Here is a 23638-nt window from a genome sequence, read left to right on the forward strand (position 1 = left end):
GTTGGTGTAGTAGGCTACATAGTGTATTTCAATATCTGCGTTATTGATTAATGATATATTTGAAAGAACAAATGTCTGTCCCATTGTACCAATCAATGGGATATATTGCATGTTGGCTATAACCTGCATTCTTTCAAATTAATCAATAAAACAGATATGTAACAGGTAAGAAATACAAATGCCACAGAAGGCATTAAATAATTATAATTTTCAATCATTTCACAATAATTGCATAATTGTGTTTGAATATCTGAGTCATTAAGTAATTATACATTTGTCCAAAATAGCTGGTTCAGATATGGTTAATCCAGCTGCCCTGTGTTCAGATGCATCCATATTAATTATTTTTCCGACATCAAATGTGTAATTTTTTATCGTACAAATATTGTCATATTTATTTTAATTATGATTAATTAATTAACTCCAAGGAGGCCTGTAGGGTTGACATGAGGTAATCACTATGATTCCTCCCAAATAAAGCCATTAAGAACATGGAGCACACCAGTCTTTCAAGTTAAGTGTGCTCCTCAGCACTCGTAAATCCTGCTCTCAGTCATGGCCGAATCCAATCTTAGGGACGGTTGGGGAATCCCACAACCGGCCCTAAGATGTCTCAAATGGCCCTGAGAGCAAATTTCTTGTCGTAAGTCCGTTGGAGAATGAGACCCGTTGTTACTCAGCTGATAGAGTTGTACCCTTCCTGTTGTCTTGTTGTACAAAACTTGTAAGTCGCTTTGGATAAAAGCGTTAGCTAAATGACAAAATGTATTTATTATTATCTATTATACAAAATTAGTTTACATTCCTGTGTGCTGGATGACTTTTTTCAGGAAATGACAAACATCTATTTTGATTTCATGGGGCCTTTAAGTTACTTTCTACCTGCAATAGCAGCAATTCCAAACATTCTCTGCGGAAAACCAGGGAAGGATTTGCAAGGAGGAGTCTGCTCCGAACTTTACCTTTCTTTTCTATTTCTCAGTCATGCAAAATCTTCCCTTTTGCTTGCTGGTGATCCTTCCCGTGCTGACAATACGCAGCCTTCACTTCCTGGTGTTGAAGACTTCACTAATTGAGGTCCAAGCCAAAGTAATACAATTATGAATGAAGACAAAAGGAAAGTGAGGCAAACTCTGCCAACTGGCACCAGGGCCCAATCCACCAACAAAAGGGGCCCTGAAATCCAAGTCCAAGCGGCCCCCATATAGGCAGAACTCGACGGAAGGGACCGGGCTAGCGCTGTGCCTGCACTATACAAGCCGCAGCTATGGCTGCATACGCTCCTATTCATTCCACTCAACATTGTTCCAACCATTGTTTCAAACAGCCTTGAAGACAATGGCATTTAGTCACAACAAAAGCCACCAAAAAATGTACAGTCTGCACCAAAAGTAGGAGGATGCGGAGTAGGCAGTTTTAGCAGTGGTAACTATACTGGGGGGGAAATAATGAATACATAAATAAATAAACGTCAACTTAATTCAGAAACACCGCACGCTCACGTTGATCATGTTCAGAAAACACAGCCACAACTAACTAAATAAATTAATAATAATAATATATAGATTATTTAATTTTCTTATATATATATATATATATATATATATATATATATATATATATATATATATATAACTAAAAGGAGAAAACCTTCAAAGGAAAGAAGGGACCGCACACTCCACAGGACTCGTTTTTGCTTATTTATTGTTTGCACAACGCGTTTCGCTGTCGCTTCCTCAGGTGCTATATATATACAACGCGTTTCGCTGTCGCTTCCTCAGGTGCTATATATATATATATATATAGCACCTGAGGAAGCGACAGCGAAACGCGTTGTGCAAACAATAAATAAGCAAAAACGAGTCCTGTGGAGTGTGCGGTCCCTTCTTTCCTTTGAAGGTTTTCTCCTTTTAGTTTATTTATCTCTCTTGCGCTGACCTGCACCTCCAGTCGGGGTCCAACCAGATGTGCACGAGTCCTATCTAGTTTAATATATATATATATATATATATATATATATATATATATATATATATATATATATATATATATATATATATATATATATATATATATATATATATATATATATATATATTGTTTTTTTTACCAGTAAATTATGTTCTATAGGGGTGGGGGGAATCAACATTCACAAGCTTCGTTTTTGGGATGTGTTTTGTTCTGTTCATTTGTTCCTCAAGAGTACTTTTATCCAACGCCTGGCCTTAGATAGGTTGAATGTGCAAACACTCACGCACAAAATATGGCGCCCCAGAAATACCACATGGTCCAACAAAAATAAATAAATAAAACAAACAGTAAACGACTGTAGGACACTTCACAGACTAACACTGCCCTCACAGTAAACACTACAGAACATAAAAACTGGCACTGAACTCAATCCGGCCCTCACAAAGATGTTTGCCTTATCGAGGCATTACGTCTTAGCAAAACTAACAGTTATTAAAAGCTGTCTCTTTATCTTCTTTCTGCCACAGGCAGTGTGGCATGCAAGTGTCTTTTATTTACTGATAAAAAAAAGAAAAAAAATAGCCACATAAACAAAAAAATGCAGACTGTCAATATAAACACTGATATAGATTATGACTTGGGGGAAATATAAGAATAAGAAGGGGTATTTAGATATAACAGTACAAACCAAAAGCCCTGAGTGGACAGCTCAGGGCTTAAAAAAAGCAAATGCGGAAAAGTTTTAAAGAGCAATAGAATAATCTTTCTTTTTTTATTTTGAAGGGGAAAAAAGCAGATTAGCAATCAGAGAAGTGGGCTTTTCTTCCCCCTGGCCGCGAACATAGTAAGTGATTTGGTTCTTGCGTCGCGTCTCTTCATGAGATTGCGGTTTAAAAGGTGCTTTTGAAACGCAACCCTGATGCGTTATATATTTGGAGAGAGAGAGGGTCTAGAGGAGGAGACGCAGCTGAGCGCTTGATCTTTAATGGCCTGTCATTCCGCCAGGGAGAAAAGCTACAGCCCCCTTAATACCAGGCTGATAAAATAGGAAGACAACCCCCCCCCCACCCACATCATCCTCTGGTGGCTGTCGTCTTCCGTCTGATCCGACGTCCGACTGGGTGAGACGCTGGTCAAGTTATGACTAAAAAAGACACGAGAAGAGGTCTTTGTCTCTCGACGCATAGCTGCAGGGACGTAAATACTGTGTGGGAAACAAAATGAAATGTGTTAGTGTTTGAGTTGATTTTTTTATAAAAAAATATTAAGAAAGGAAGAGGGAACTGGTATTTGGAAGGATGTTTAGTGGGTGTGTGGCAGCTATTCGGAGTGTGTGAGCAACAGATCCTGAGGAGAGAGCGCCATTGGATGCATAAATAAACCCATTAGTTGAAACTGTAAGACAAGCCCCGCTGTTTGAAGCCGAACCACCTTCCCATCACCCCACAGCTGGACAACCCTGTAACTGCTGCTCACACACACACACACACACACACACACACACACACACACACACACACACACACACACACACACACACACACACACACACACACACACACACACACACACACACACACACACACACACACACACACACACACACACACACACACACACACACACACTGACCACTAAAAGAAATCCAAGCACATTTCTGATTTGTAACACTCCGGGAACATGTCTATTGTCTTTGTGCAATGGTGCAAAAAAAAAAAAAAACACACATACATTTTTTTTAAGGCAGGGGCAAGAGATTCCGGGCGACATGGTTAAAGAGCAGAAAATGGGAGATTTTATGGCTGTAAGTGGCGTGGCCTGATGGTTTCTTTAAACCACTGGACCATGGGGTTAACGACTAATCACGCCTGTGAAAACTGGGCAAACGTGCCTGTGTTACTTAATTATACATGTCACACCCCCAATAATTTTCATAATAGAATTAGTCCCAAAATGATTTTATTATTATTTTAGCTGGTGGCTTGTCGTCACGGGTACAAGACGAAAAGGTTTTGCATTCTCAAGTTTCAAATAGAAATGACCACAGCAGAAAGAAATACGAGATGTAAGTCTGATAGTAACACGCGATAAGAAGCACCTCACTAACTCACTAACTAATTTACTCACTGTTAGTGACTCTGCCCCTAGTGGCAGCTCATGGGTAACGCACTTTGTGTAAGGCCAGTTAGCCTCACATCTGCAACACAGTGTGTCCTTGTTTCGTTTAACATCGGCTGCAAACTAGCCTAGTCAGCACAAATGAATGGAAGCGGATACAAACAAGCTACCCAATCTGTTGGCCAAAAACACCTCTCCCTGAGTTTTAAGTCAGACTAGTGGTCTGTATCCACTTCCATTAATTTGTGCTAAGCTAGGCTAGCTTCCCTTGTGTTCTGCATTTGTCAACAAATGCCTGCGCTACATCCTCAAGCTGTGGTGGCTCATCAAAACCACAAATGAAGAGCTGTGGAGGATAACCAACTATAGGACAGCATCATCAAAAGTCCTCATCTTGTCCTCACTGTTCTATAGTTTTGTTTTAATTTGTGACTCATGATTTTATCCAACATTTTTTTTATTCTACTTTTTCTATCTGGTTTCACTGTTTTTAACTGCTGTTTGTTTGTTGTAATTTATTTCTGATTTTGTTTTATTATGTTTTTATATTAAGCTGTAGTGTAAAGCACCCTGTGCATTCGTGCTGTGAAGGGTGCTATATAAATAAAGGTCATTCATTCATTCAAAAGGAGAAAGTGGAACTGAATAGCGCATACCCTTAGGAAGGACTCAAACAATATCACTAGACAGGCCTTGGACTACAACCCGCAGGAAAAGAGGAAAGAGGAAAGCCGGTAGGCCGAGAAACACCTGGAGACGTTCCACACTCCAAGACCTACTGTAATGAACATCGGAGTGAGCTGGCAAGAAGCAAAGGCCCTGGCCCAGAAGAGAGTGAGATGGAGGGCTCTGGTGGATGCCCTATGACCCCCAACGGGTAAAGAGGATTAAGTCAAGTAGGCTAGCTTGCAGCCAGATAATTTTCTACTGAACGCACAGAGAGGAAATTGGTATCTATCTTCTTGTCTGACTTGGTAAGCGTGGTAAGCGCATTTCCCATTATGCTGGCGTATTCCTCTAACCTTAGTGAGGTGGAATGATATTTAAGCTACAAAGAGCCAAGCTCAGTTCTCTGGTGCCTCTTCGACCCTTTGGGGCAAAGAAAAGTGATGAAGAAGAGTATGAGGTAATGTGCTTTTCATGGGCACAGACACAATATCAGCTACCTAACGTTAAGTATCCCCCCTGGTCAGGATATGCCAGCAACACAGAGACCTGTAGAACCAACTCAATCTCAACTTCACAAATAATGTCAGTGTCGGCCATTTTGTGATGTCCACTCAAATAAATCTCTGACTTTAGAGTGGAAAAAAAGAGCTACAAGCAAAAAAAAAGGTTTTATCTCTATACTGATATACAAAATCTGAAGGGTTGGAGTTTTCTGGATGCGGTCTAGAGCTCAGACAGGTGCCGCTATACTGCTGTTGCTTGGGGTCTGTCTGTCCTTTCATTGTCTAGTAAAGTCCAACATCAACACCCCGTAAACAACAGGCGAATTTTAATGAGACAGGTTTACACTAAAATAAAAGAGCATTAATAAAAGAACACTGCAACATTATGGGAGACAGGAAGACAGAGTCAGACAGGAAGACAGATGCTAATATCCTCTCTGTTTGTTCAGTAAAAAGCTATACAGCTGCAAGCTAGTCTAGCTTAGCACAAATGAATGGAAGCGGACCAGCTTCATATCAACATATCCGCTTCCATTCATTTGAGCTAAGTCGGATATAGCTTTCTACTGAACGCACAGAGAGGAAATTGTTATCTATCTTCTTGTCTGACTCTGGACTCTGTTCCACATCACACCTCATTGTACATACACATACATACACCTGAGTCATTTCTACGTAGCATAGAAGACAGTTACTAGAACGATACAGGCGAGATAGAGAGGCGGATGAATGATCGAGGGGATGAGACGTGACAGCAGCACGCCAAGAGGCAGACGCAAACTCACGGCACCACTAGTAGCCTGTATTGTGCCACTAGGCATGCTGTCATTGTCATCATATAGTTTGTAGTACAATGGTGAAACATATAGAGCGGCAGTATACCAATTAGCAATATTATTTTCTTTACCCCTGAAGGAATGCACCCAGACAAAAATAAAATGCCCCTCTTCCTTCTTGATCATTGTTAATTAGTAATCAAATAACACTAGTCGGATGTCTAGATGAGTTCTGTGTAAATCTAATCCGATCCTCCTTCGATCCAGTTTGTAGCCTAATACTATGAAAGCTGTATCTGACAGCCGAACACAATGGAAAAACTCATATTGACCTGCTGTCAGGTGTCGGTTCTTGAGCTGCAGTCTCATTGTTGGTGGAAGGGCCCCATTTGTTTACTTTTCCACATCACCGAGTGGACCTTTAGATCTTTTCTTTCCCGCTTTTGTCAGAACATCGTGTGGTCGATTACTTCAGAGCTCCTCGTGCAATCTGGCCCCTGTGTATCCATGCCCACTGGACCCCGCACCCCCCCCCCCCCCCCCCCCCCCACCCCCCAAAGTCTTGTTTTGTCCTCTTTGCTATGGACCAACTAGCACAGCTTGTAAAAGTGGAGCGCCCAGGGGCCCGTGGCAGCGTGCGGCTGCTGATCAGTGCTCCTAATAGCGACACCTGCCAGAGGCCTATTGGCTCATAAATCTCGGATGTTTCGCGGGGTCGCATCGCATCCCTGGGGAACGCGAGACGCCATTAAATGCAACCGAATCCGTCAACTGGCCCCTGAACCCCAGTTCCCTGTATGCATACGATAATGGGTTCCCAGCATCTCGCTAGATTTCTTTTCAATTCGATTTTAGGACCCTTATGAACTTCCGATATGCATTTGTCTGGTATTGCAGTGCTACTTTCTTACGTGACGCCAGTGTTTGTTTACATTTTCATTTCATTCAAAGGATCCGAACCGATTGAAGTTCATGGATACCATGACTGTGGTAAGTTTTAATTATTTTTTTTTATTTTTTTATATATATATATATTTTTTTTCTTTTTTTTTTAAACATACACATAAACATAAACATAACAACATAAAATTAGATATACAAGCATTAATTAACAGTACACATCCAATGAAATCACCATTTAAATAAATGTATTATACGAGATATACACCTAATACTTAAGTTACGTTTTAATTTATGTTTTTAGATGGAAGGCTGTATTCCATCTGTCTAACGTTAGCGAATATTGTGAGATTGATGAATAGGACATAACGTTGCTGGACTATCGACCTAGTTAGCCCCTTTCCTGACTGCGATGCACGGCTACAGGGTTTGGGCGAGTGAATCCACACTTGTGGTATTATTATAACTCATTTATTGTGTAACGCTAGCCCCTTAAAACTTACCACAGTCATGGTATCCATAAATTTCAATCGGTTCGGATCCTTTGAATGAAATGAAAATGTAAACAAACACTGGCGTCACGTTAAAAAGTAGCACTGCATTGCGTGAAATCACTGCGCCCAGAGAGGAGTGGTTAGGCAAAAGATTGTTCAGAGTATATTTGCTTAGAAAACGTAAATGTCGAATTCAATTATTTTTTATTTCTCCACGTGGTAAATACACAGGTCACAACATGTTTACAGGAATGTTTTGGAGTTGTATTTGGAGTGTATTTCGTGACTGTAGGGGACTGTAGGGAACTTCAGGGTAAAAGTCTGACCCACTTCCAGTGATGAAGGTAAGCTACGCTAACGGTGCGGGCGTTCCCTAAGCCTAATGCATGCAGATAGACAAAAAAGGTATTTATCTTCTTGTCTAACTCCAGGGAAGATGTTAAATAAGCTAATTTCCCAAAATGTTGGAGTTTTCCTTTAACAATCAAAGTCAACTATCCTTGTGATAAACCTTAATTGTGACCAAGGTTGAAAATACTTTGACAGTTTTATATATATTTGTTTTTATTCTGTATTTCACAGTTACCTAATGTAATTCCATTTGATGTTGCCTATAGCAGCGCAACACACACATGAAGACAACAACGCGGTTCTTCCAGCCGAAGCAAAGCAGACAGAGGAGAAACAGCTACTTTATCGCACATTCAACTGGTGTTGGAGGTTTGATGCACCAGTCAGTTCAGTTGTGAAAAGAGCGAGGGAGCAGAAGCCAATGTTTCCTCCCTCTCTCGCCCCCTCGCCCTCTTTGCTCCCCTGTCAATTAGCATATTCCCTCACAGTGTTTGTGACACCTGCTGTCCGTGGTGGGCGTGCGGAACACAAGGCTTTACTTCAAACGCACCAAAAAGACCAGCGACAAAAAAACGCCTCCCGGGCCCACAACAACCCCACCCACTGCAGATGCACATTAATGCAGAGAAGAAGAAGAAAAATTGGAAACAGCATTTGGCTCGGCAACACAGAAGAGCGCAGGGAAACCGTCCCCCTTCTTAACATTTGTTGCCGTTGTCTGGCTCAATCGTGTCACTTTGAGGGAGGCCATTCAGGGGCATTCATGCATCTGCCTTTGAGCCACAATGGCCACCAGTTTATAAACTGTCAGCCCTGGTTGCCTGAGGCCTTTGGTTCATATTGTTTCCCTCCCTTTAATAAACTTTTGGAGGAGTTCATCAACTCTGCCTCAATGGCTAATGCAGTGGAGCCAGACAGACCTGGAGCAGCAGACAGGCCTCTCTACTGCTCTTTACCCTTGCTTTTCTCTTTACCCTTGCTTTTCTCCCCTTTGTTTTTGTTTTGTCTATCAATACGTCTGAGTTGGAAGGCGTTTCTGAAGTCCACCCACATCCTGACCGAAGGCCTGTAGCTAAAATAAAATAAAAAGACGCTTAAAAGTCACAAACAATTGACATTTAGGTCATGATTTGCATAGAGGAGGACAAAATAATATTTGAACTGAAACTTCCTTTCAATGGAGAACTTTCTCTCCTAACGGTTTCTACTTAGAAATCAGGCTCTGTAATGAGAACTGACTAGAACATCTCTCATCCAGACCAACACAACTGATACAAGAATACATCCAAAAACAAATGTGCCATACTGTAAAGTGTCTTTCAAATATTTTAAACAGTTGCTTTTTATTTTATGTTTTTTTCTCCACAATATTACCAGTTTTGGTGTAATTTAAGGCACAGTGACTGTGAGATGCACAGTGATAATATAAAGATATTTTCATGAATTTTCAATGAAGAGGAGAAAATCACAGAACATTTAGTAGCCCACGTGGTCCCTCTATTTCATAGTGCCAAGATTAGATTAGATTAGATTAGATTAAAATGTATTGTCATCATACAGCACATGAAAAGAAGTTGGCATCTAACCAGAGTGCAAAGGTAACAGTAAAGTGCAATAACAATATACAATGTACAAGTGATTAAACGAGTATATCTGAGTACTACTAAGTAATAATGCTAATCTGATGTATTATTGTAACACTGTAACACTGATATGTAAAGTGTTACAGTTACAGTATTATTATGTACAGTGATACGGGTATGAAATACACTATAGTAGTAAGCCATAAGTAAGTAAGCAGTAAGTATTCTGTCATTATTTGGACATATTAAGAAATATACACAACCCAGAAACATGACCATAGCTTTGATATATTGATCTGATCTGATATTGATTATCCGTAAACTTTTAAGTTGATGCTGCAATATCTCTCTCTGGCCATAGTTATATGGTTATAGCCATCTCTCTCTCTCTTTCTTCTTTTATTGTCGAGATGATTTATCTGTAGAATACACTTAGCTGTAAATTAGCCTGGCTAAGGTATGTTCAGGGGGAATAACGTTACGCCCAATTTAAGAATGCATACAGGTTATTTCCATGTTCCAGACAACTCTCTCCCTAATCCCAAAACCAGAGGGCTAAAACTCAAACTTGTGATGTCATCAAGTATAAAGTCTGGAGCTGCTCCATCGACAATGAATTGGGAGAGATGTTATATAGGGGCTGCATTGGACTGCATTTATAGAGCGTTTTAATCAAAAGCACTTTACAATTTATGCCTCACATTCACCCATTCACACACCGACAGCAGAGGCCACCATGCAAGGTGCCAACCTGCTCATCGGGAGAAGTTAGAAGTTAAGTGCCTTGCTCAAGGACACTTCGACACGCTGCCCGGGAGGAGCCGGAATCAAACCGGGAACATTCTGATTACCAGATGATCACTCTATACTCCTTAGCCACTGTCGCCCCCAGAAATAGCCCCTTATAGATGACACTGAGAACACCCAGGAAGATGTTCTGTGTGTGATATGTATAGAAATTCAAAAAACATTTTGTGGCTCCACAAAACGAGTCTCCCATTCATTGTCAATGGAGCAGCTCCAGACGTTGTATATAGGCTACCTGATGACATCACAAGTCTTACTTCTCATGGTTTCTGGCTTCATGTTCACAATCATATATCGATTGAACATTCCTAGTGCCATGGAAATAACATATTGGAAGTCTTAATTTTGGTGGGTTTACCCCTTTAAATTATTGTATGCAGTCAATGGTCAGAGGTATCAACCCAGGCCCAAACCACCACCCCTATGTAATGGAGCATCTCTTAGCCAGTAGGGCGACTTCACTATTTCTCCCACTGAACTCTATGAGGAAATGAGGGAAAACACTAGTGACGTGATCCATGACTGTGATTCCTCTTGAGTGAGAGGGTCTGAGGTTTGATTTGAAAGCTCTCAGCTATGTTTCCTCTGAGTCATTTAGACAAACAAATACTGTGTCCTACACCGCAGGAGAGAAACTGAGAGCAGAGCGTAATCTGCAGCTGAATTCACTTAGGAACTCAAATAATATCACCAGACTCATGAGTCTCGTGATATTATAGGTAGGTAAAAAATAAAATAAACTAATTCAATATAATCTTAAAGTGTATGTAATGTAAATGTAAGTGAACACATATTGCCGGCACTCTGAAATGGATTGGCAATGGATTGCTTATCAAATAAAATAAAAACAACTTAAACTACTACTGGACTATACTACTTTCTCACAATCCTATTATCATTGAACATCAAATAATAGTAGCCTTCTTATATTGACACTATCCAAATACTTTTGAAGCTCATTGTGTATCAGAGTAAAGCGATATAATACAATTTTTGTAAATATTGGGAAATTACCCCAAATCCTTCAGGTTAAAAAAGGGTGTTTGTCAGATGAGTCCATATAGTCTATTGAGACTGAAACAATCCCTGTGGCCTCAGTGCTCTAAAAGAGCATGAGAACTGTGTTCACGTTGCACCAACTACACGTCATATTTAGCAGGCCATAGACAATGCCATACCCCATGCCCATGGGGTCCTTAGGGTTCCAGGGGGGTCCCTCAGAAAAAATGTGGGGCAGTTCAGTTGCACCATTCCATTCACAAGAGCTTCAGCCAATGAATTATGTGACTATTCTGATTAGGCTTCACTTTCTCCTCTGGTATCTCAGCTGAGATACCAGAGGAGAAAGTGAAGCCTAATCAGAATAGTCACATAATTCATTGGCTGAAGCTCTTGAAATTAATCATTATCTAACAACAAACCTCTTCTCAGATTGGGGGTCCCTGAAACAAAATCGTATATATCAAATGGGGTCTGCAGCCTAATGTGTAACAATTCGGGGGTATTTAACATGAAAAGGGTTTATAAGCTCTGTTGTGAGCTGCTGGTTAGTCTGTGTTGTAAACCTGTGTATGGTTTCACAGAGGCTTCTTTGTAGGAAAAAAAATTTTGGCAACAGTTCTTCATTTCAAAATGACAAGTTTCATATATTATTACAGAAATATTAATTTTGATATGGCTTTTTTTTCCTTTTTTTAAAGGGACCCCATTTTTATATCAAGGGGCCCCATAGAGCCCCGACCCAGAGGTTGTGACACAGCCCATGTAGAGGCATTTCGTTAAACCAATGAATCCCAATCGACATGCATCTCATGTGACAAATGTAAGGTATTGTAAATTGCTGCATTACAAAATAAAGACCCTATATTTGCATTTACATGAACATAAAGGCGCATTTATTTGGCCGGGGAAATAACACAGTATTCATATTGGCCCTGATGGTTAAATATGTGGCGCAAATTACATTAATGCAGTGACTTAGCAACGGCCATTAATCCACTTTCATACCTTTTCAAGCAGCATGAACCTTTACTTTACGCCAAAATTGCAAAGGGCTTTATGGCCCCGTAATCTCTGTATATTTAAGGTCATTTCCTACCAGCCAATTACGCTGCATGCTGCATTTTATGAATGTGACTTTTACTCTGAAGGATTGATGATAAACTCGTGAATAAACGTCCAACACACCCAGGAGAGAAAATACCTTCTCTGTTTACTCATTAAAATAACACTATGTCTATATTTCCTCTTCTGTTTCCCAAAGCCTGGAACTTCTCATTAAATGCTTATATGTATAATGAGTTATAGGTGTACATTTGGGACTTGGGTGTATCTTTCATTTTCGACTCGTTCTTTTTCCCTGAGAAGTGTTGAATGACTCATTTGAAACATTAAAGGGGCACTTACAGCTCAATTAAATTATAAACCGTCTCTATAAGACAAGGTATTGCTATTTTTTCATCTACATTTCATGGAACTGTAATTAACACAACAAAAGCATTGAATGTCCCTGATGACATCCCTGGTGGCCATATTCAAACTAATTTACTCTCAATAACTGTCAAACTAAATGAATGTGTGCAAAACTGTTTAGTATAGGCCTATTTGGATGTGTGAGATAATGTGCAAAATAAATCAGCATTGTTTTTTGGTGAAGTGCCCCTTTAACTGAAGGCATAGGCGCATGCAGCTTTAAGTGAAACACCTGTGTAGCCTATATCCTTCAGCCATTGGACTGTAGGTTTATTTGTATCTGTGACACAGACACCATTGATAATATATACCGTATACTAATGTCCTTCATTTTACAGTAGGTATATCATTTATCACTATTTCAAAATGTGTATCAAAATAGCAGTCTGTGACACTGAAATACTATAATAATACACTAAATACTAATACACTAAACTACAGTTAGTTTTCAATTAGGAAGTTATTGATTGATTTACATTGTGTTTGTATGCAACTTATACTGAAAAGCCTCACTTCGTTCTAAACTTCATATTTCCTATTATTGAAGGTTCAACAGGCTATATAGCATTCGTATTAAAAATGAGTGTGTGAAAAAGGCAATGTAAAAATCAATGTAGTTTAGATATGCAGTTGATGACTATATTTCTGAATTATGTTCACCATTTAAAGCTGCACTGCAGTTTCTGAGGACGGGGATTTGTTTGCAGAGCCTGCTAAATACATTTACTGTAATTCGTTGTAATTATTTTATCTTATGTTATCATAAATGAAAATGAAAAGAAATTATGTTTAGAGACTTACCAAATGTAATTGTTGTTACCAAAATAGCAGACCCTTCCTTTATAGACAGCATGAAGCTTTATAGCTTTACAGTGTTCCGGGGATAAAAATGTCCTCTGAGGAGAGTTTGTTTATTAGAAATTATTCACTTATATGACTCTCACAAAACGACATGGTGCACCTTTAAACAAGGACTTTACACATAGCCTAATGAATACTTGTGTAAAATGAATAACCATTCTAGATTAAATGTTTGCGTTATTATTTTATTTTGTTTGTAGCCATTTATTTATTTATTTATTTATTTATTTATTTATTTATTTATTTATTTATTTATTTATTTATTTATTTATTTATTTATTTATTTATTTATTTATTTATTTATTTATTTATTTATTTATTTATTTAGCTATTTATTTATTTAGCTATTTATTTAGCTATTTATTGTATCTATCCCTCTATCTATTTTTAGATTACATGTTTAGAAATTAAGTCCTTCAGGAGGCTCCGACCTGTATAGGCTGTAGAGCTGAGCGCATGACCTGCTCTCGTGGCGCAAGATGAAAGGCTTCTGCATGTTGTTAGGCTACTTTCTCCACCTTGTTCTCGGCTTGTGAGCATGAATTCCACGGGAGGAGCCGAATGAGTGTGATTTGACCGGAGGTCCAGGCCCCTGCGGGCCATGCCAAATCCCCAACAGTGGTGACTAATAAACCAGTCATGCACGAAATATCAAGTTAACCCGCCAGACAGCCCGATGACAACTCCTCCTGTAGCTATACTCACATGTGGAGCGTCGACTTCTCTCTAGGCTGCGCCGTTCTCATCACGATGACGATCAGACAACCATCATGTCGCGTTTAATTAAACATAATATACATTACATTCTGCTATTTGCAGTCATCATTCATAAGCCCATAGAAACATAGCAGTGTTCCATTTTTAATCATTGAATTGCTTGAGAAGCAGATATGAAAATCAGCTAAACCTAAAAATTGTGCATTGATTCTGCATAACAACCCGTGGCCCACGGGCCATTAGTTGACTGACCCGGCGCGGCTCTTCCAAAAGTCCCACCATGGGGCTCAATTAAAGACCAACAAACGTCGTGCCATTAATTTGTTGTCGCCATATTGTTTCGTTTAAGATTTCTCTGTTTCCCATTGTCCGTGGCATATCATTTGCAAACGGGGCGTTTTTAATAGGACGCCCGAGGCTTCGCGACTGCCCTGGACCCCGTTTTGCCCATTTCTTCTTTGTGAGGGTTCCCCCCTTTTGTTCGCTGATCAGCCTCCCATCGGGTCGCCAGACAAGATTCTTGGCATTTGTCGGCGAAAATGAAAGCGGGATTAAGGAATGGCTACTGAACACTCCATGGCAAAGAAGTGGGCTGCTATTCTCCCCATTCAAACGCCCTTCTCCAGTTTAGTAGCTCCTCTTTACATATATTTGTTTTCTCAAAGACGCCATTGAGAGGTCCTAAAAGACACGAGGAAGAAAGGAAAATCAACAAGTAGGCTATAGGCCAGCCCCGCAACATGGATGAAGTCTTGATAGATGTTGAAAAGGCGATGAAAAAACTGCTAAACCTTTTATATTCTCTGTTTTCAAGGAGGCCTATACCCCAAACCTTGGCTTAAGCCTCGACGTGTCTCAGCAAAAGTGTAGGACGTGTGAAGTGGCCTGGATTTAGTCGGTCAAGTGTAACGGCCAATGCAAAGGAAATTATCAACAATGAGGCTTATTGAAATGTTTTGTAATATGTAATAAATCGTCTAATATGGCCATTGATAAGATGTGATTGATGACAGGTGCGTGTGTCTATACTGGGTCAGACAGGGTCTTTGGACTTCCTCGCTGTAAACTGTGTGGAGCCGGGGGACTCTACGGACGGGCTACTTGGTGACAGCAGAACTCGCGAGGTCTTTCTGGTTTGTTTGACCTGCGCGATCCTAATGTGGTAACTTGGAAAAACAAGAAACGTCCCTTTTATCACAGATAGACCCCCGATTTGTGCAAATGGATGAAGGACAGTTCGTTAATTAATATAAAATGTGAGTAAGACTTTTCTTTTCTAACATAGATTTCAGTGGGTCTAACCTGCTGCACCAGGCCTGTAGGATATTCTACTTCAGGTTTGATTGATTGATTGATTGATTGATTGGTTGATTGATTGATTGATTGAAAACTGTATTAACAGATTGCAGAATGGGTACAATACAGTAAAGTGCAATACTATAACAACTGCTAAGAGGATGAAGACCAGAAAAATACGCCCGTCTTGTTTACATAAGGGACGGGTCCTCCATTTTCAATTAATCAAGACATTATGACATACAAGACATGCAAATATACGGGGAGACACTGCTGAGGGGAATGGAGCAATTCCTCTATTGAGCGGGAAAGGATTATTTGCCTTTATATGTGAGAGGGGATCCCCATGTAGTATAGTAGACCTTTGAACTCTCCCCGAAGTGTTAAAAGATAAATTGTTCCTCTTTACCGAGAAAAGCCAGTGCAACAGAGCTTCGGGAGTCTGGCTCTATAGGGCATGCGGTGCGCAGATAGGTCCTGTCCCACACTTTAATTAATAGACAGGCACGCTTGAAAGCAGCGCTGGCAGTCGGTAATATGATGAACTCCATTGTGGCGGCGTCACCACAAATGTTTCTGATAAGCAAAAGGCACCGAAGGATCAAAGACTCTAAGCCTCTCGGCTTCCTCGAGCCGCTTCATCGTTTCCTCGCCTACTTTTTTTTCTCTCTCTCTCCCCCTCTTCCCTTAACAACCTCTGAAACACACAACGTGAAAAATCCCTTTCATGACGAGCCAACAGGGTCCCCATCCCCAGGTTAGCGGGTCACCGCAGCTTGCGGATATATAATTGCGCATTAATATTCGACGTGGTGACGACTAGAGGCTATAGTCTTTAAGGTTTTTAAATACTACTTAAATTGAGGGGACAAGATATCCCCCATCAGTGCTTCTCCTGTCAGGATAGAGACACGACGTGCACCTCCTCCCGCTTTGGATTATATGGAAATTCCAAAATTCCATGTCGTCGTTGTCCTCTTGTCTCGTTGTCTCCTCGGATAATTAGCTGGGTCCCTTCTATCTCGGCTTAATGAACCCCCCCCCCCCCCCCCCCCTCCCAAAAAAACCCCAAGGTGCTTTTGGTCGCCTGCTGCAAGGTGAAGCACACAGAAGTAGCTTAATTATGACTCGAATGCAACGCACTGAACATCTGTTTTATGTGAACGAAGCAAAATAATATATAAAAAAAAAAAAGGTATGCACTGACTGTGTTGGACTGAATGTCGTTTAGGACATTCTGACATCTTCTTGTGTTTATTTTTAGATCTAGCATATGATTCTAAAAGCACTATAGCCTATACGATTATGTTGTTATTGTAAGACTTGATTAGAAACGCACATTTGTTAATCTGTGGCTGTCTTGTGACATTTTAATACATTTGAATTCCGTCATCACTTCGTACATTTTCGTTCTCTTTATAGCCTACATATAGCATAACATTAGGATAACCTTTTCTGACCAACAGCCAGCATAATTTAGCCTAAATGTTTCCAAAAATAGCCATGTCTAAAATACGCTATTATTATTAATATTAGTATTATCATCACCATTATTATTAGTATTATTATTATTATTATTATTATTATTATTATTATTATTATTATTATTATTATTATTATTATTAGTATCATTATCGTTCGTATTATTAGTATTATTTACCCTGCTGATGCAACCCCTTCGATGAAAACCCTTCCTCTTGTTTTCGCCATTCCCTTAAAAAAACCTCTTGTAAATTCCAATGAAATGTGGAGCGGCATCAAGGGGAGAGAGGGGAGGTTAATACGAGTTTAATACAGTGATGCGCAGCGCAGGACCGCGGCAGTGGTGATTGCTTATCTGCAGCCAACATTTGGGTCTCTCTCTCAATTTAACCCAAATAGCTGCGAGAAAGTGCACATGGAGTAACTCTCGATGCCCGAGGACATATTTTTTTGTATTAATAGCTAATAACTTACCCATACTTTCATGTGCATCTCTCTCTCTCTCTTTTTCTCAGATGGGTTTGTTTGAAGTGGTCTTTCGATTCTTGCCGTCGACCTTTTTCTTTCAACCGTGAGCTTATATTGGACTCTTAAATATATAGGCCTATATATTCTCTATTTCTAGCCAAGTGGGCCTAGCACAAGTCCCATTTGAAAGGAAACAGCAAGATATGCCGTTATGGAAATGTTAACTTTCATATTCTTTATAGTTGATCTAATATGGCCTATTTGTCAGCAGGCCTATATAGTGCATAAACATTTATCCGGTTCATAATTCTTCATCAATTTCAGAAACGTGATACACGCGCAGTGCAGCAATAACATAATTTACATTATGTAATTGTACATGTGGTTGATTAGTGCTTTATTTGCGTTTTCTGGTGAGACCGTTGCAGCCGCACGCCTATAGGCTATATGAGACACGCTGACATCTCACTATAGCTCATCTGGCTTCCAGCCACTGACACAACAATCACAAATCCCGCCTGCGTGCTATTTGATTAGATAGAAGCGCAGGTAATCCGGCCGTTTGTTCAAGTGTCCATTGCCCCCCTGCATCGCACCGCGTCACACGGGCTATTGAGAAGGGCTCCGTATTGGTTTAATCAAAGCCAATATTGTTCTTTGTGTGCTGACTGATATGTAACCTGCCCTCAGGCATAGCCTATATCTTTGAGGCAAATATATAGCTATATATATTTATCACACATAGGGTATATTTGTAGCAAATTCGACAGGTTATAGTATGAGCTAAAAGCGGATCACATCCACACTTTTGTATAACCTTTGTATGTGAAGTTCAACAATTGATAGCCAAGAAGACTCACATTGTCATTGTTCAATTTCCAACAATTATAGACTATAGGCCAAAAAAAACATATGCTCTTGTTGCCAGAAGTCCCCTTTCTCTGGGCTTTATATAGCGTTAATCTGAATCTGTCGTTAACAGGCCTGTAATCACACACAAGTTACATAGCTGCTTCCAGTGTCAACTGCAAGTCAACATGAAAATATGAAGTTGTTGTTGCTCAGACATCAAACACATGACCCCGTATTCACGGAGACCACGCTAACCCATGTTCTTGTGCACACATATATATAGCTCAATTGCCCTGAGGGGGAAACTATCGTTTTTAAAGTGACTATCCGCGATCCATGATCCAAAAATAACATATAAAATAAAACTAAATTATATAAATATATATATATATATAATCTAAACAACTATTAAAGAAACGTAAAATCTCATGAATTTGCGCCCGGGGCTTTAGCCATGAAGTGAGCGGTTTATAGATGAAAGTGAAAAAGAAATAAAAGGCTCAATTTAATCTGCTTTAAATCCCTTCAACACGGCGTTTGTGCTCGAAACTCCGAGAGTGAGGGCTGATAGCGGATAAATACATTTCTTACCATGCCCGCGAGCTATTACACCCCTCTGCAACACAAGACGCCCATTCAACAGACACCGGTTTCATTAGCTGTAAGTCTTAACATTATTAAATGCCATCCCGGATGATAGAATGAAACAAGCACCAGAGACTGATCTTTTTAAGGATTTTTTTAAGAGCGGGACAGTTGATAGCCGTTTTCAAAATGTCAAAAGCAAAAAACGTGAGCAGAAATATAGCAGAGGCTCCTTGCGGACATAACGCTCCAAAACAAACAAGATGTCACTCTCAAACATTGCAGTGGTTTCAGTTGCACAAGAAGCATATATAATAATGATGACGCGCCGTGCATCCGTTTCTGCATAAATCTCATGCAATGGGCTTTTTAATCTCAAATGTTTAATTGAAGAAACACAGCCAAATATAGCCTATGGGTCTCCATCGTTGTAGATAATTCTACCCTGTACTACACGATCAATACCCTTATGACAAACACAATATTGGTAGCTTCTACATTATCTATATCCGGCCTATGCCCCCATCTTCTCGACTAAAAGCAAGAATGTTGTGTATATTCAATGATGAGAATATAACCATTAACCTATATGAACAATAATCACAAGAATAATATGACCAAAATATCTGGGGGGGGGGGGGGGGGGGGGGGATTATGCATTTTCTTTTTACTCTCCTTGGGGCCTTTTGTCCAAAGTTTTTTCTCCCCACCCCTTTATTTGCAGTTTTGCGGTGTCCCATTGGCCAGTCCGCGTTTGCAGCCCTGCTTCCGAGGGGGGTCGCCTTTGTGCTACGCGCACTGGAGAGCCCTTGCTCTCAGTGGAGTGGAAGAGTCTGCGAGACTCAAGTTCATTCTCAAGTTTAAAGAGAGGAGAGGACGCCTCTTTGGAGGAAAGGGCTTTTTTTCGCGAGCGTTTAAATACACGAGAGAAATGTTTGATCGTGGAACTCACGGTCCACTGGACTATAACAACATGACTTTGTTCACTATTATAGGCTAAAGACGACGGGGTGGGGGTCATATACTTGGGGCAGACTATAAGTGACCGACCGGCCATATTGCCTAAAATCAATAAGAATAAATTTTTTTTAATAAATATGTATGTTTCGAATGTATTCAAATACAGGCTAAACAAAAAAAATTATTAGGCTACATAAAAAAATAAAAAATCCTGAATTTATTAACAATAACTCTCTTTATGGACTTGACCTAAAAGCTCACCCTGAATAACACCCAGGGTTTAGCACTGTAGTTATCGCCTGCTGGCGGTAATTGATATTGATTGTCACACCTGTCGTCTGTCAGGCTGTGTTTCATGGGACCGTTTAACATGCAGCGCCAGAGCTGTTTGTTGTGCAAATGGCCGTGATCTCACAAGCTATCCGTCAAGGCTCATAATAAATAATTAAACAGGTGTAGTCTCTCTCGGTGGCAAACGGCTTAACAGACAAAAACGAAATACTGCGAGAATTCGTTTCCTACAAAACGACAATTAGCCAAGTCGCATTTGCAATTCATCACCGAGGCCTATATTCCACAGAGAGCAACACAGTCGCATCCATAATAAATTCTGCCATTCTGTCAACCGCCAGTCGAATTTCACCGCTGGCATTTGAAACATTTGAGCTTCTACTGAGTGCCAGTGGCACCAGCCGCGGCCTATCGAGTATCCTGTTTGATCTAAGATAGGGCTATAGGCCTACCTTTATCACCGAGAATGCCGTCAATGCTATGCTTGGTTTTCTTCTCACCGTCTTCATCTTTTTTATCACAGTCGTCTTCATCATCCTTCTTCCCAAACCGTGCTCGGAGCACGCGACTTATTGAGCTCACTGCAAAAACAACAAGGACAGCGCGTTACACAGTGATCAACAGAACTTAATAGGACAATAATAGCCTAATATAATTATAATAATAATAATAATAATAATAATAATAATAATAATAATAATAATAATAATAATAATAATAATAATAATAATAATAATAATAATAATAATATAATTAATATTATAATACTGGTAGGCTAATAATAATACAAAAAAGAATAGCCTAATAATAATTTATTTTTTTCTATTCCCTTTAGCATTAGCCCATTTCTTTTTCTTTTTTGGTAAATGATCGGGGGATTAAAAAAGGATGTCTTACCAGATGACGCCTCACCTGAAGGAACCGTGCTTCTGTCGCACACGCCGTCCTTCAGCAACTTGTCCCGGATCTCCCAGCTGAACATGCCTGGGTTCTCCCGCTTGTACTCCTCGATTCGTTTCTCTACATCAGGCGTCGCTACCTGCTATTGTGGGGAAATGCAGGATGACAGATAGAGAGGGGGGTGAATCGGGAAAGAGAGAAAGGAAGAAAGAAAAATAAAGAGAATAGAGAGGGAGAGAGAGAAAGAGAATTACACTTTAATAATCTTTTAAGCATCTTGTATTTTGTAAAATGTAGGCTAACTTTGTTTTAAATGATTAGGCCATTTGGAACCATATAGGCTTGGCTATAGGCCAAGTGTAATTAATGTAGCCTATAGACAACAATGGCCTAATAATAAAAGCATGCAATAACAAGAACAACACAATAATAATAATAATAATAATAATAATAATAATAATAATAATAATAATAATAATAATAATAATAATAATAATAACATTATTTACTAACATTATTCATTCAAATAGGGCTACTTACTCTGGGTTTGCTGCCTCCAATCGCTCCAGGCCGAATCGAACCGGTTTCTTGGTACCGACAAAGGATCTTGGAGACGCAGCCATGGGAGACGCGGAGCTGCCGCGAGATGACGCAGGGCCGGATGCCGTGGTGGGCCATCTCCACTATCTTGTGTCGGATGTGGTTTGGCAGCGGCCTGCCGTTGATGAATACTCCGCCAAGCTGGTTCACTCTACCTTGACCCAGGGGAGTTGAAACTGCAGAGAGGGCAACAAGACCTGCTGGTAAACCGCGGGCACCGTCTCGCTTACTCACCGAATACCACATATTAGCACCATTCTAAGAATGCGTGTTGCCTTATATTAGCCCATGATAGGCCTAGTGATCCACAATTGAACCTATGTACGCTCCATTATATTTCATAGGCCTAAGACCAATACCATTTTCATTGGTCACATGTCTTTGGTGACTATTTTAGTGAAGGCCATCAATGAAATAATTAGCTTTTAATAAGCATACATATTATACATTATAAACTATGCCAGGTATAGGTTCGATTCCGTAGATGAATCTTGTACAAAGATAGAATAAAAAAATATATATATAATAATAATTAAAAAAGTTAACCGACTGAACAACATCACTGCAGGGTCTAAATATCATAATTATTGTATTGCTATATTAGGACTGGTAGGACACTTTGTTATATTTTATCCTGAGGTTGAGATAATCCGGTAATTAGAAGTGGCATCAAGATAGAAAATAACTAATATTGCAGAATTGCTCATTAACCGCAAAGCTCTTCGAGTGCAGCGTTGGAGAGGCTGCGGAGCACGCGTGGTCTGTCCTCATTATTCACCGCCATGCTGTACAAATATTTATGTGATCCTTTGATTCCCCGTTTTGTTGTGTATTTTACTTGAATTTCCAGCAGCCGGGCACTTGACGAAATCCCGGGTCTTGGCTAACTGTCGAGCTCCGTGCTTCTCGAGGACGCATTTGGGGCACTTGAGCACGAAGTTTGCCGGCGAGGCGCTCACTTGGACGATTAATACATGCAAACAGATTGTGTATAAAGCCTGGAGATTGTGCTCACACACAATGCCGTTTGGACTTAATGATTCCTGATCCTTTGTTGAGGCCTATTATGTATAAAAAATATCTTTAGACTTTTAGGATGTGTATTGTGTAGGCTATCGTCCCTCACATAACCATGTTTTGGAGGCAAATTCTAACACAACAGAATATGCCTGAGCTGTTTCAAGGACATTATTTCCCCAAATAAAAAGTACCAAGATATGGAGCTATTTTGCATTGCACACACAAGCCATACTGGAAGCTAAAACGAGAATGATAACGAGAACCTACCTTCCAGGGGGAAGCCTGTGCGCGGATAGTTCTGTCCGTGCACCGGTCGCATCATCCGTGGTACTGTTCCTGACAGGCAAGACATTCTACCATTCACAACAGCAGAGGCACAAACAATGCGGCCAAGCGTTTAGCCACCAAAACCAAGTCCAGATTTGTTGGGGTGATAATTGTAAAATGTGAATAAATGGCCGGTCCAATGTATAAAAAATAAAAAATAAAAAAAATACTCATCCAACGGATGTAGCTCTCAACATTAAAAAAGCCCCCAAATAGTAGTTGGACGCACGACGGGGGGCACAGAGGGGGGGAAAGCCTGCTGCAAAGAAGGTGCAGTGTGTGTGTGCGCGTCTGGACTCTGGAGGGACAAAGGTTACTTAATTCTCTGCAGCGTTTTCCTAAAAGGTCTGGTAGTTTTTGATGACAAGCCCGCTTGAAGGTTGGGGAGTAGTTTAAGTGGAGAACTTTGGCAGATCCAGGCTGGGAGGGGGTGTGTGCGGCGCGCCGATAGGCTCCTGCAGCTTTTCTCTTGAGAGGAAGAACGCAGCCAAGTTTCCTGCTGCAGCCAATGATGGAAAAAACACTACAGATAAGGAGCAACGTTTTTGCGTATCTCCCGCATCCATCATGCTTCAAAAAGCGACAAAACAGTTCTAGGCTTGCAGTTGTAACCTGTATTACTCTGTTATCAGGAG

The 23638-nt window shown here is 40.2% G+C and overlaps 1 protein-coding gene across 3 annotated transcripts in view; it reads right to left on the reverse strand.

The window, feature by feature from the left end:
• The window catches only part of LOC311243933 (paired box protein Pax-7-like), a gene marked incomplete at both ends in the record, with an annotated part of 151350 nt that extends 128322 nt beyond the window's left edge, over positions 1–23028 (reverse strand). For 2 of the 3 annotated variants that reach the window (XM_084333337.1, XM_084333338.1), the window contains 4 exons: positions 20609–20737; positions 21054–21198; positions 21597–21832; positions 22944–23028. In XM_084333337.1, the coding sequence (XP_084189463.1) occupies positions 20609–20737; positions 21054–21198; positions 21597–21832; positions 22944–23028 (595 nt within the window). The remainder of the gene's footprint in view (positions 1–20608; positions 20738–21053; positions 21199–21596; positions 21833–22943) is intronic. The other variant, XM_084333339.1, reaches the window with a different exon arrangement.
• Positions 23029–23638: the final 610 nt, after the last annotated feature.

The sequence above is a fragment of the Notolepis coatsorum genome, assembly GCF_963971535.1.
Source record: "Notolepis coatsorum genome assembly, chromosome: 17".
In the NCBI taxonomy this organism is placed as follows: domain Eukaryota; kingdom Metazoa; phylum Chordata; class Actinopteri; order Aulopiformes; family Paralepididae; genus Notolepis; species Notolepis coatsorum.